Consider the following 13,255-nt stretch of genomic DNA (forward strand, 5'->3'; position numbering starts at 1 on the left):
CTCCTACACATCTTCCAACCTCCCTGCACACTCCCCCACCTCCCAGCTGCAGGCAGCCAAAAACGTTATGGCAGAGACGTTTTTATTATAAACAGTGAAGCCCTCTTCTAATCAGCCCAGATGAACAGAGTGGCACCATGCTTGGGTGAGGTGGTCTTCGTTGCACGGGATAAGACAGGCAGCCCACCCTCTTTTAGCCCTGGGCCCCTGACCCTGTGGCCAGCTCGCTGAGCCTGCGCTCCTCCCGGAAGCGGATGAGGGCATCTCGCTGGTTCACCACGTCCACCAGCTGCCTCAGAACCTGGTCCTCAGCCTGCCGATCAGCAGCTGTCTTCAGGATTTCTGCACGTAGGAGAGGAAGCTTAGAGAACAGAGAACTGGCAGGGAGGCAGGAGAGGCACAAGCTAATCCCGGCCTGTGTAACTTCTACAACACCAGCTGTTTCCCAGTCTGAATTTGGTTTATCAGCACTAATGGTTTTCTACCATTGTTTAGCAGCAGCACCATTTCAAAGGAAATCTTGCATAAAAGCCCAATTGTGCAGCTCTGACTACACTGAAGGTGCAGAGTAAGGGCATGGAGCCCCGTCCTCTGGCTTCCTCCAATTCAAGAGGCAGTTCGGCCTCAGAGGTACTCAGACTAGAGGACCATTGCCTGGGCAGTATCTGATATCATGAGGCTTACACCAGCCTCTCCCAACATCCCACCCACCTTCCCGGTTTATATAGGTTCGTAGTTTTTGGTCCAGCTGCCACTGTTTCTCCTCCAGGTTCAACTCCTGTACCCTGTGGAGGCAGAAAGAGAAAAGGCACAGGTGTCCGGGGTGCCCAAGGACCTGGCTGGGGCCTGGCTTATAGGCCACTGTCACCCACTCCCCAACCTAGACACGCCTTACGTGATCATGAGCTCGGCCTCCTCAGCCACCAGGCTGTTTTTCTCCTGAACAAGCTGCAGCAGCTGTTCTAGCCATAGCGCCTTTTGCTTTTTGGGGGAACCTGATAAGGAAAAAGGGGGGCCAGTCAGGAGGCCTCCAGCCAGGGTCACAGGAGTCATGGGCATGCAGAGTGGAGCCTGCCGTGGGCTAGAGCCGGGTGGAGTAGGGGGTTGCTGGGGGCATTAAACAGTGCTCAGAGGCAGAGGTGTCCCAGCTCATCGCTCCCCTGTCTTCACTCACTGCTCTGGCTCCTCAAGGCCAGCTCCAGCTTCGTGCCCTTGGCCTCCAGCTCCCTCAGAGCCACCTCAATCTCATTTAGTCGCCGCTGGATGGCCTGAGGAGTACAGGACAGGAGACCCAGAAGTCTGTGGATTGCTCAAGAACAGAGCCTGGGAGGAGCTCTGATGCCCAGTCTCAGAACTCTGACCCCATCAGAACTTCAGGAACCCCTAGGCCCCACCTGAGCCTTGCAGAACCGCTTCATCTCCTCCTCCTTAGCACGGCGCAGCAGAGTCCGACGCCACGTTGGGTAATTGTTCATGGTGCCTGAGTTCTTGGCCAAGTTCCACAGGACCTGTGGCAGGGTCAGGCCAGTCAGCGGTGGATAGGGGCTGGGGAAGCTCCATTTGGAAGGGACCAGAAAGACCCTGGACAGGAAGTGGGGTAAGTTCTGATAGAAAAAATGGAAGCTTAGAGACATGAAGGAGTCAAAACTGGGTGAGAAGACATTAGGAGACATTTGGGCTTGGAGGAGGGAGCATGCTGTGGCAGGGCAGAGGGTGGGGGGGTGTATTTAGTGGATGCGTGCTGGCTTGGGCAGAATAGGTGGCCAGGTTCCTGCCACTTAACCTGTTGTGTGGTGTCTGGATCCAAAGGCATATCTTCCTCTTCCTCTGCTTCCTCTTCACTGGAGGAGGGACTCTCTTCCTCATTCTCCATGGCTGCCAGAACTGAGCAGAGAAGTAGACGTGGCCTGGGATCCCCACGACCTCCCTTTCCATTCCCCAGCATCCCCTTCCAAGAATCCTAATACCACCAGCCCCATCCCCACCCTGGGGCAGCAGTTACCTTGCGATCTCTGGGCTGGTACTCCCCAGCCCACAAAGCTGCCCTCCAGGGCCTGGTGGGCCAATGCAGAGCAGCTTCGGGGGGGCTTGGGTGGAGGCTCCATTTCCGGGTCAGGGGTAAGATGAAGGGAGGATAACTGCTGGCGTTCCGGGCTAGAAAGGCGGATCAGGCGACGGGTGGGCTGGCTGAGGCCTAGGGCAGGACTGGTCCCCTCCTGGGGGGCCATAGGAGTCGAGGGGCCTAATGGCATGTTACTCTCATCTGGTGTGGGAAGGTCCTAGAAAAGTCACCGTATCTTTTGGTCAGGAACCTGCTCAGTGTGGGTTGAGGCTGCCCCTTTAGACAGATGTGGGCCCTGGTATTCATTCCTGTATGCCATTTCCTGAACAGTGGGATACATCAATAAGTGAAACAGGACAAAAATCCCTGCCATCGTGGAACTTATGCTCTAGTAGAGAGCGTTCGGTTACCCTTGGCAAAGTCAGCTGGGCTTGGAGAGCCCTTCCCTCTTCCCCACCCCTCACACACACTTTCACAGCTTTTACCTGACTCTCGGGGCCTGTGTCACTGCCATCCTCTTTGTGGCCTGGTTGGGGTAGGTGCTGGAGGCAGTAGAAATGTTCTGGGAAGGTCAGAGACGGGAGGAGGCATCAGATGTAGGCAGCCCAGTGCCAAGCTGCTCAATTATCAGGGAAAGTGGGGCTGAAAGGACTGCATTTGCAGGTAAATTTTGACTACCCTCTCCATTCCTTACAACCCCATGTTTGGTGCTTTGGAGGGGACAGAGAAGACCCTGAGCTCAGGGGAAGAAAGTGTCATCTTTAGCCTGTTTCTACCTCATGTCCAGCACCCCACTTCCCCTCCATCTTCAAGCTCCTGCCCCCCAGGCAGAGCCAGACCCAAAGTCCCTCTGGAGGCCTCCCAGTCTCACTTACCATCTTCTGGGTGCTGCCCATAGCCACCTGGCCACAATGTGGCCTCACAGATATGGCAGCGGAAGCAGCTCCGATGGAAGAAACGGCCATCGGCACAGAGGCGCTCCAGGATATAGAGGTGTTCCCCACAGAGCGCACACAGGTCCTCGGCACCGGCCTGCAATGGCCCCCAGATTGCAGGTCAGCTGCAGTCAAGGCTGGCTGCAAATTCCTCCCTTCCTCTGAAACACCCCTCCCTGCCCTTATAGGCCTGTCTGCAGACAGAGCCCCTGTTCTCACCTCCTGGTGTTCAGATGGGGGTGTCACGGGCTCTGGGACAGGTCGCTCCTCAGTACTTGGGGTCTCAGCCTCTACCTAAAAAGGTAAGTGCTCAGGCCCAGAGGTAGAGGGGCAGGCTCAGCTGGGGAGTGTATGGGTGCAGATGAATAGAAAGAACTGGAAGGAAGGGGAGCAAGACCAGGAAGGGAGATTGGATGGGGGGTTACAGAACCTGGGGGGGGGGACAGGACATGGGAAGGGACTGTCCAGCCCCTGTGAGCATTTACCTCCAGGCGAGGCTTCTTACCACCAGCATCCTTCCCGTTTTCCTGCAACAAGTCCTACATTCTGAGCCTGGGGGTCTGAGCCCCCAGTCCTCCACTTTCCTCATTCTCTTCCTTCCCATCACCCCAGAAATCCCCACAGGGAACCCACTGTCCAGCCCAACCCCACTCAAACTCTCCACCTGGGCCCGGGTCCGTTGCAGGGTCCTCTGCAGTTTGCCAAGGAGGAGTACAGCACCGGCAATGCCTGGGGAGCCTGGGCTGACGGGGCCTGCAGGGAGTCAGGGTAGACGGTGGGCCCAGAAAGGAAAGATACCTCTCACAGGCTGTCTGTTAGAGGGTGCTCTCTCCTTTCTCTCTCTCTCTCTCTCTCTGTCTCTTAACACACACACACACATCACCACATCTCCTCACCCCATCTCTGTCCCACCCACCTACCCTCCAGGTCACCTGGGTTGTGGGGTGTGTTCTTGAAGGCACTGTGGAAGTGGCTGAGGTAGGCAATGAGGCCCAGTGGGTCACTCCCTGCCACCACTGCTTGTGCAGACAGCACCGGTGTAATGCCCAGCTCGTGCTCCGCCATCCTCAGCGCCCAAGAAGTTGCTTCCAGAGCCCCCACTCCCTGCAGCTCTGAGGGTTCCCTGTTGAGGGTTGGGGAGAAAAGCCAATGGGAGAATAGAACTTGACCCCATGGGAGGAGAGGGACAGTAGGAGGGAGGAGAGGGCATAAAGGGTATTTATTCTCTGTGCTACCCCCACGTGCTCCCAAAGACAAAGGCTGGCCTTGGGGGCCTCTACCACTCACAAAGCTTTCCCTATTGAACGCATGTGATTCTCCTGGGCAGGCAGAGTCAGGAATACCATCTCTAGGGAGGTGAAGTGACTAGGGCAGGATTATTAGCAAGAGGTGGCACTGGGACTCAGCTGGGTGTGCTAACACCTACACAGGGATCCCCCACCATTCCACCCTGCCTGGAGGCAGGGCAGGGGCATGAAAGAGAGGTATGGTCTGCCAGGGACCCCCAAGCCCAATTCCTGACTCACAGTAGGCTGGGCCGCAGTCGGTGCACCAGGGCACACAGAGCCAGCCCGTCAGCCCAGGAGGAAGACAGGTCGGTGACATGGACACCTGGGTACCCAGCTGTCTGCTCCTGGCACCAGCGTAGCAGCTCCTCCTGGGTGCCCGCTGACCCTAGGAGAGGAGGTTATGCTGTGCCCAAGGCCCCCTGGCTCTCAGAGCCCAGTTGCTGAGTGTGGGGCCTGTATAGGAGTGGGAGGCAGGGAACGCACCCCTACGGGGGCCGCAGCCTAACACTCAGTGTCAGTAGCACCTCTTTCATCCCAATTTTTTCATTTGAAAAAAATACTTTTTTGGAATAAAGTAGGGGGATGAATGGAGTGAAATCATCGCTAGCCCCATAGAGGCAGCAGGCTATGAACTGAGGGGCAGAGGCTAAAAAGGAGAGGCAGGTTTAGGGTCTGCAAGGCGGGAAGGGGCAGGATGGCTGAGAATAGTGCAGCATGGCTGCCATCCAGCTGCTTGGTGACAGTAGTGGTTTAAATGCTGAAATACTTCCACACAGGTTGGCAGACAGCTGCCCCTGCGCTCTCCAGGACACCCTCAACCTCCCCACTATCCACCAGTGCTCCAGACTCTGCTCCCTGCTGGCGGGGTGGCCACAGCTATTCTGATGCTCGGTGCTTGTGCCTCACTGCTTGGTAAATATTTTGGACATGGCCCTGGATGGAGGCCTGCTCACCGGTGGCCGGCTCTCCTGAGTCTGTCTTGTCACTGATCCTCCGAACCGGCTCCTTGGCCTCCACGTTATACAGGTCTCGTACCTAAGGCAGCCCCTTTCAGGCCTTGAGGCAGGCTGACCACACACCCTTCTCAGCCCATGGAAGAGGGGCTGCCTGGGTGGGACTCACCCCGAAAGGCAGTGACTGGGCCGGCCAGGAGGGAAGACCTGACCTGGCGGGGGCTGACCTGGCAAGTCTGGGGAACCATGGGTTCTGACCTGATTGGGGGTCACGGCCCGGAGGTTCAGGTTGGGGTAGCGGGTGGTTGGGTCCAGCCCATACTGGGCCACATTGTGGTGCATATTTTCTGGGGAGGTCTGTGACAGGAGCTGGTACAGGCTCTCTCTGGAGGGGGAGGGGGAGGGACAGGGGCACAGGTGGGAGGGCACTGTCAGCACCCACCCCTCAAGAATTGCCAGGCCTTTCTTTTGCCTATGCCCCCATCTACTCACCCAGCACCCCTGATCCTATTCCTGACTCTTATCCTATATCCAGCCCTGCCCTACCCCCCAACTCAGGCCTCACCGCTCTGCCAACACCTCTAGCGGCCCAACGCCCTCTGCCCACCGCTTCACCATCCAGGCAGCATCAAAGGCGGCCAAGAAGCCCCGGGCCACTCCAGTGCCCAGCGGCCAGAAGGGCTGCGGGGTCAGAAGGACAGGAAAACAGCTCAGTGCGAGTCCAACAGGAGTACCCAAGCCCAGATGCCCAAGGGCCAAAGCAGAGGGGCCCTCACCCCACCAAGCCGCCCTCAGCTCCTCCTTACAATAAGCAAACCTTTTTTCACCCCTTCCTTCCCAAGAGGCCACTTCCTCCTTCAACCACAGAACCCCTGTGCTTCCTTACAAGGAGTCCAGAGAGCCCCTCTCCCTCCCCAGTCAGCGACATTGACCCCTCACCTCCACCAGGCAGTCCCCGACCAGCCCCAGCAGCAGGCGGGCGCCGTGCTTCTCCTGCACCCGAGCGGAGCTCTCTGCCCGCATCATGCTTGTGAAGTCAAAGGCAGAGACATCAGGCCGCCCGTGGGCGTCTTGGGCAAACTCCAGCTTCCCAAGCTTGCCGTGGGTGGCAAAGTTGGCAGCTGCTCGAGCAAAGCGCTGCAAAGCCTCGGGCACCACATTGGCGCTGCCAAGCAGCCGGTCGGTATCCGGCCAGTCCTACATGGCCAACAGATCAGAACCAACAGGGTAAACTGGGCCATCCTGTCCCCTTAGGGTAGAAGGTGCATATCCTGAGGCCCCAGGAAGGGGCTTCCCCAGATGACACAGCAGTTGAAGGCTGAACAAGGACTAAAATTTCAACTTCAACGTCCTCCCATGCTCAAGCCCTTCCCTCAACACTCACCCTGTGCTGGGGTCTCAGGCCCCACCCTGCCTCCAAGGCCCAGTCTCATTACTGTTACCGTATACTCATTCGGACAAATCACTGAGCTTCTCAGAGATTTAGAAATAAGATACCTAACTTCTCAAGGTACTCGTGAGAATTAGGTGAGAAAATGCAAATAAATCTCTCAGCACAGTACCTGCACACGAGGTGTTCAACTAGTTCATTCAGCAAATAGTTTACTTATATACACTTACTATATACCAGGCACCACTCTGGGTACTGGGAATCATCAGCAAGAGAAACAAAGAGACAAAACCCCTGCCCTCATGCAGCTTACATCTATAGTCTTGTGGCTGGTATATGGTGTTTAGCCCAGAATATGAGCCAGGTTGCTATGCAAGTCCCAGGGGAGAGAGGATGGGTTCCCTCTGCATCAAGGGGGAGACTGTGCCCAGGCCTGGCCTCTGTCTCCTGGGGCCCACCACCCTGCCCCTCTCTGCCTGGGCCCAGGCCCCACCTGACGCAGCACCCCCAGCCGCAACAGGCACTGCTTCTTGGCTGTCATCACAAAGTAGTGGGTATCATCCTTGTAGTACACAATGTTCTCCAGATCAATGCCTGTGGGGACAGGGCAGGGTTCAGGGGTTGTGTCTCCTCCTCATTATGTGTCACCTCTCCACATACCCCAGCCATGCTTGACCTCCGAGAGATGGGATCACAGCTTAGCCTGCATTGGCTGCCCACCGCCACAGGAGCCCATGAGTTCTAGTGACACAATGGCCTATCTGTCCCAGGCCCAGGGGGCCTAAAGATGTGGAGCAAAGAGAGAAACTTGGGTGGGGTGGCAGCTGGGAGACCTGTACCATGTGGTCACAGGCTTGCAGAAGACAGCCTGGCTTCTCCAACTGGGGTGTGCACACTCCAGGGGACATGACAGTGTGAACCCAAACTAAACATAGGGCGTCTTCTGGAAGTCCCACTTTCATTTGGAATTTACATCATTTCTATAGTAAAGCATATATAAAGAAGCACAGAGCAAATCCCATGCATTTTTGTAAGAGATTTCTAAGACTTGTCCTACTAGGTGGTCAGCTGGGGCTGTACCTGCTGAGTCTCCAGGGGCACGGGTTCTTTGCTGCCAAGACCGCAAAGATGGAAAAGTATGAGATTCCTTGAACTATGGACAGATCTGAGAGGGAGAGGCGGGAGGCAGGCCAAAGTCTGGCATGGGGAGGAGAAACCCTGTGGGCAGGGCCCTGACCTGTGGCTTTGAGCAGGCTCTGGAAGAAGCTCTGGTTATAGATCCTGGCCACGCCGCTGATTTCAGGCACCTGCGTCTCTTCCACGGTGCGCCCATTTACAAAGTTGGCTGTGATGCCAATGGCCAGTTTGCCACGCATTTCTCGCACTGTGAAGCCTAGAGATGGGGACAGGTGGGGAGTGGCAAAAGGACAGCCCAAAAAAGCCCAAGAGGAAACCAAGATGCTGGCTCCTTCAAGGGAAGAGATCACTCACCTTCAGGGACGAATTTACCTCCAGCAGCAGAGATGAGGACATCAAATTCATAGTTGGTCAGTTGGGCTGGGGGGTTGGGCTGGAGCTGGGCACGCCAGCCACTCCCTGGGGCAGAGGGTGTGAGTGGTGCAAAAGCGTGGAAATCTGAAGGGGCCCCCATATTCCCAGGACAAGCCAGTGAAATAATTAAACATGTAAAGGGCTTTATGGTTTAGAAAGGGATGACACATTGTCTATCAAATTATACCTTCACAACAGCCATGGGAAGTGGGGAAGGAAAGAAATACTTCACATTTTACAGATGCTCAAAATGCAGCTCAGTAGGGATTTACACAAGGCCACACTATTAGAAAGGGAGACAGCTCATTCCCAACCCCTCCCTTTTTCTTCCACAAGGCCAAGATGTCCTTGGCAGAGCCAGATGTCAGGCTCAGAGAAGTACTCACCTTTTTTGGGAGGGGGCTGGAGGCCGGTGAAAGTGACACCCCAGTGGATTTCCACCCCCAGCAATAATGTCACTTTCAACAAAAGCAGCTGAAGTTGCCGGATGCCTGGAAGGGAGAAGACATTAGGAACAGAATGCTGGGACCCCACAGCCTCCCCAAGCACTGGTATGCCCCTGTCAGAGCAGGAGAAGGTCTTAGGGATCACTCAGTCCAACTGCCTATTTTACAGGTGAGGGACCTGAGTCCTGAAAGCTACCTGGCTGAAGTGAATGTCGTCCACTCTGCCCCTTGGCTGGCCCAGCAGCGCCCTCACTGGCCTGTCTCTAAGCCCAGGCTCACCCGCCCCTCCAGGCTACCACACGGTGCTCACTGATGTGGTCCAGGGAGCCTGTGCAAAAGCGCCCATAGAACTTCTTGGCGCCAAGTCCCCGAAGGTCATGAATGGTGAAGGGCCAGAGGTGGAGCACGTTGTGGCGAGAGAACTTGGTGCGCTTCTCCACCACCACCACGTGGGCCCCGAGCATCGCCAGCTCCACGGCAGCCCGCAGCCCGCAAGGTCCCGCACCCACCACTAGGCACTGCGAACACACAAGGCAATATGGGCACGGCGTCAGGCCTCCCTCCCCTGACTTACCCCACTCTCCAAGCTCCATCCCAGGCACTGTGTACCCACCTTGGTGCTGGTGCAGGCCCGGCCCTGCTGGTACACAGGCTGGCTGGCTCGCTTGTCCAGCTTGGCCCACAGCGACTTGGCGCTCCAGTAGTTGAGCTGGGCCTTGATCTTGTGGTACTGGGGCAGCCCCCCTCCCGGCTCCAGCCCCAAGGCCCCGCACAGCCCCTGGAAGCTGCTTAGCACATCCTGGCACAGTTGGGCCTGCAGGAAGCTCTCAAAGTGGGCATGCGCAGGGTTGGTGGCGGTGGGTGCGGCCATGGAGACCCTGGGGGCTCCCAGAGAGGGGAGCAGCTGGGCAGAGGCACGTGGCTGCTGAAGAAAAGGAAGGAAGAGAAGGGAGGAGGCTGGAGAAAGGAGGAAGGGAAAAGGAAGGGGAGGAGAAGAAAGCAGTCTGGTATTCCCAGAGAGCTCCAGATCCATCCCTGATTGGCTCTGCTCCTCTCAGCCAGCTGCTCCAGAGACAGCTGCTAACCCCTCCACTCCAAGTGAAATTTGCCAAATTTGGAAATGAAAAATCAGCAGTCCTGGGCACAAAGGGCACACGGGAAGCCAGGGAGCCTCCAGCTCAGCCTTCCTGTCCAGGGAGCTCCAAGCCCTATTCCATCTCTGAGGCCCAAGGGACAGGCATTCTTACTCTGCCTTCTTGAGGCCCTGGAAACAGGGCATGGGGAATTTCTCAAACGCGGAGAGGGCAAAGTGCCCAGGAGGAAAGCTTTCCTTGCAGTGCAGACAAGGACAGATCTACCAGCAACCCCAGTAGCTGGGCACACATGCTGTTCCATCTCACCCCACGCCTCCTTGTGCCGTGTGCCCCTTGATGGACTCAGTGCCACGCTGGCCATGGGGTGTGTTATGCCAGGGGCAAAGTTTTCCTCTTTTGCACTCGTGATTACCTCCTGAGAGAGGGGTTGACCATTTCTAACTCGGTGGATTCCACTTCCCACCACCAAAACTACCTTAACAAACAGCCTGAGGATGTTGCATCTGACTGAGTGACACACAGTTGGGTCTATTTCTGACTCACTGCGGTCAAAATACTTCCCCTGTGACTTGTCACTGCTCCAGCGGGCGTTGAGGAGTTGAGGGGCGACAAGGCAGCACGATTCGCTCCTCCCAGCTTTCTCCCACCCCCATCGACCCCCCCGCCCCATCCCCTGCATGATCTCCCAGGAATTTCCCGAGACAAGGCCTCCCTTTGTGCCCTCCTCCCTCGCTCGGGCCCCCACGCAACTTGAAGGGTATGGGAGAGGGCCTTCTCACGCTGGGACCGGGAGGAATCAGAGGGTATGGCGGATGTGGTTGCCCACGGGGGAGTTAGGAAAGGTGGGTGGAGTTGATGGGGGGAAGCCAATGGACTGATCCCCTTGAGCCCCCTCGACCGCCCACCGGTCCCAGCCTGAGCCCAGCGGGTCAGGCCGAGGCAGAAGGAGATTAAAATCGCCGCCACAGGTCACCTGTGGTAAGGAAAGGCAAAGGTCTTTCTTGAGCAGTGGAGAGGGGGTGGTGGTGGAAGGAGGAAGCCCTCAGAGAAGTGAGTAGAGTGGGAAACGCCAGGACAAAGGGGTGGAGCTGTCTGGAAAGATGGAGAGGGAGCTTGACTACTGGAGGCGGGGGTCGGGAGGTACTCACACTCTGGACCATAAAGCCTGCAGAGGTGCTGAGCTGGGCTGAGCAGGACTGAGCAGGTCGTAACTGCGGAGAGACGGGCCGGACCCGCCAGGCAGGATTCCCAAGCGCCCGGAGCCACCTTTCCCCGAAAGCGCACCCCTACTCCCACCCCGGGCCCCCGCGGGCAAGGGGCGCACAGCTCCCGCAGCTGGACAACTTACCCGGGGGGCTCCGGAGCCCGGAAGGGCCGCTTCCTGCCAGGCGGGCGTCCCAGCCTGGGCGGGTTGTGGGGCGGGGGAAAGGAGGTGGAGGAGGCGCGGACCAAAAGCCGGCGTTGCAGGGCTGCGCGCCGGGTGCGCCGTGTCCGGCTGGGTGTGGGCTTCCGTGAAGGACGCGCGGCCTGCAGAGGATTTATTCGCGCCTCATTAGCATCTCATTACACCTCAATCCCCGGCTCGGGATAGCCTGGGGCCCGCCCATGGGCGTGGCGCTGCAGACGCCGCGTTCCGCTTGGGGGCCCGGAGACCCGGGCCCCGCCAGGCTGGGGTCTATAACCCAGGAGTCGGAGGCGCCCAGAGCCCGAGAGCGCGCCCGCGGCCTCGGGCTCCATCCTGATGCCTGCGCCTACAAAGCTAATCCTTCCCAGGCGGACGAGGCACCCCACCATTACGCAGTGCCTACTCCGCCTCCGTCTCCGAACACTAGGCAGAGACGGCGCTCGGGCTGTGCAAGAAGTTTGCAGAAGCTGTTGGGTCCGTAGGCAGCGCCGGAACCTTTGCGTTCTTCTACCGGGAGATGCAAGGCCCGAGCGCCCCACGATGGATCCAAGCGTGGGATCCGCCTCCCCTGCAAGCAGTCTGCTCTTAGACCCGGGCTGAGAGCATGGGCATAAATTCGAGTCCTGGAAACTCGGCAGTCTGCAGCTTCCACAGTGGCAGAGTGAGAGAACAAGAGGGTCTTGGGGTGGGAATGGGAATATTAGAAGACAACTAAGAATGGCAGAAATGGGAGGGATGTGTGGGTGAGAAGCTAGTACCCCCAATAATCAAGATGCCTTGGAGAAAGGACCCACAGACCTGTCAGTGCTGAAAAGGGCTCGAGAGACCTTGGGGATCAACTTCCTCATATTCCTGATAAGGAAGTAGTGCTGAATGTGAAGACACTTTCCCAAGGTCATTCAACTAGTTAGTATTTATAAAACATCAACTGTCATTTATTGAACGTCTACTATGAATATCACCTTAATCTCAATGATCATTTCCCATTTTACTGTCCCATTTTACTGAAAAGGAAACCGAGGGTCACAGAGGTTCTGCGACCCGCAACAAGTTACACAGCAAGTGGCAGAGCTAGTGTGGTCTATCTGGAGTTCACCAGACCAGACCCAGGTCTATCTGGACTCCATCACACCAGTGTTTATCCAACGTGACAAATGAAAGCCTGGCATTATAAGAAGCTGTTTCTTGTTTAGAGAGGGTGACACTGTTACATCAGAAACACTGACAAAACAGAGAAATAAATGGGTGGGTCCTTTCTGTGGGATCCAAGGACCAGAAAGAGCTGGTGTCCTCTCCCTTCTCTTTATTCTCACTTTGCTTTCTGTTTGGAAACACTAAGACCCAGAAAGACCTGTATACTCACTTCTCCTGGCCTGAACAGAGGAGACAGGGAAGGGGAAATGCCTGCTCCCTGCCTGGAGAGGCAGGGAATTCAGCCAGGTTAGGCTCAGGAAACTAGGGCAGCCTCCCAGCTGGGTCCATCCTAGCTTTCGAGTGTGACTAGTCATTTGGCTTGAAATCAATCTGCCAAATATCAGACACACCCATATTTAAATACATCATATAAAAAGAGTTCTAAAGTCCACTCCAAATAGGTTACAAGGCTTTTAGAATCACCCTTATTTCCCTTTCATTAGCGGATGGTAAATAACCAGCTGCTCTGACTTAGTGCATTTGCAAAGGCCCAACAGGGTCTGCCCCTTGACTCAATAAATTGGGGTCACATCCACAGTGTTGTGTAGCTCTCTGAATGACAGATGGTGAAACTTGTCTTTAAAAAAGATCACAGAACAATAACTTCATCAGTGCTTAAAAAACAGCTGACTTGGAGTTTCACTTTATGTTAAAGATACACAGTGGAGTAAAAAGCAATGGGGAATATATTGATTTGTAATCTTGAAGATCTGGTCAGATTCCAGCTTTGCTTCACACGAACTTACTGTAACCTTGAAAAATCACCAACCACCATCTTCCATCTTATCTCTAAACGGAGGCAGTTTAGTTACTCAACCTCTTCTACATATTTTGACTCTAAAATTCTATTATTAAGTGTTGGTGATTCTAAGAAATGTACAATCTAGGCCCCCTATTGGAACTTTCTTCAAAAAAAAATTGACCTCTATTAAAGCT

The 13,255-nt window shown here is 56.0% G+C and overlaps 1 protein-coding gene across 7 annotated transcripts; it reads right to left on the reverse strand.

The window, feature by feature from the left end:
- Positions 1–65: 65 nt before the first annotated feature.
- On the reverse strand, positions 66–11,308 carry MICAL1 (microtubule associated monooxygenase, calponin and LIM domain containing 1). 7 transcript variants are annotated; one of them, XM_032484655.1, is made up of 26 exons: positions 11,069–11,308; positions 10,869–10,931; positions 9,240–9,548; positions 8,937–9,144; positions 8,567–8,671; positions 8,121–8,225; positions 7,867–8,022; positions 7,123–7,223; positions 6,179–6,436; positions 5,805–5,920; positions 5,498–5,624; positions 5,240–5,321; positions 4,524–4,671; positions 3,930–4,120; positions 3,662–3,750; positions 3,483–3,524; positions 3,217–3,291; positions 2,938–3,094; positions 2,548–2,624; positions 2,003–2,279; positions 1,784–1,884; positions 1,395–1,508; positions 1,175–1,268; positions 896–995; positions 712–785; positions 194–342 (listed from the first exon to the last, which is right to left on the reverse strand). In XM_032484655.1, exons 2-26 carry the CDS (start codon positions 10,878–10,880, stop codon positions 194–196), a joined length of 3,267 nt encoding a protein of 1,088 aa, XP_032340546.1. In that variant the 5' UTR covers positions 10,881–10,931; positions 11,069–11,308. The 7 variants fall into 7 exon arrangements, with proteins under 7 accessions (XP_006187476.2, XP_032340549.1, XP_032340550.1 ...); XM_032484654.1 differs by having other exon boundaries at positions 9,240–9,551; XM_032484656.1 differs by having other exon boundaries at positions 9,240–9,583.
- Positions 11,309–13,255: the final 1,947 nt, after the last annotated feature.

Source organism: Camelus ferus, chromosome 8 (genome assembly GCF_009834535.1).
Source record: "Camelus ferus isolate YT-003-E chromosome 8, BCGSAC_Cfer_1.0, whole genome shotgun sequence".
NCBI lineage: Eukaryota > Metazoa > Chordata > Mammalia > Artiodactyla > Camelidae > Camelus > Camelus ferus.

Excerpts from the sequence above, each read along its gene's own strand:
- MICAL1 (XM_006187414.3), bottom strand. The coding sequence starts at position 9,659 with ATGGATCTGGAGCTCTCTGGGAATACCAGACTGCTTTCTTCTCCTCCC. Across the intron at positions 6,437-7,122 it reads GGCTGGGGGTGCTGCGTCAG|GACTGGCCGGATACCGACCG; the intron begins GTGGGGCCTGGG and ends TTGGCCATGTAG. Across the intron at positions 2,280-2,547 it reads ACACAGGCCCCGAGAGTCAG|GACCTTCCCACACCAGATGA; the intron begins GTAAAAGCTGTG and ends TGACTTTTCTAG.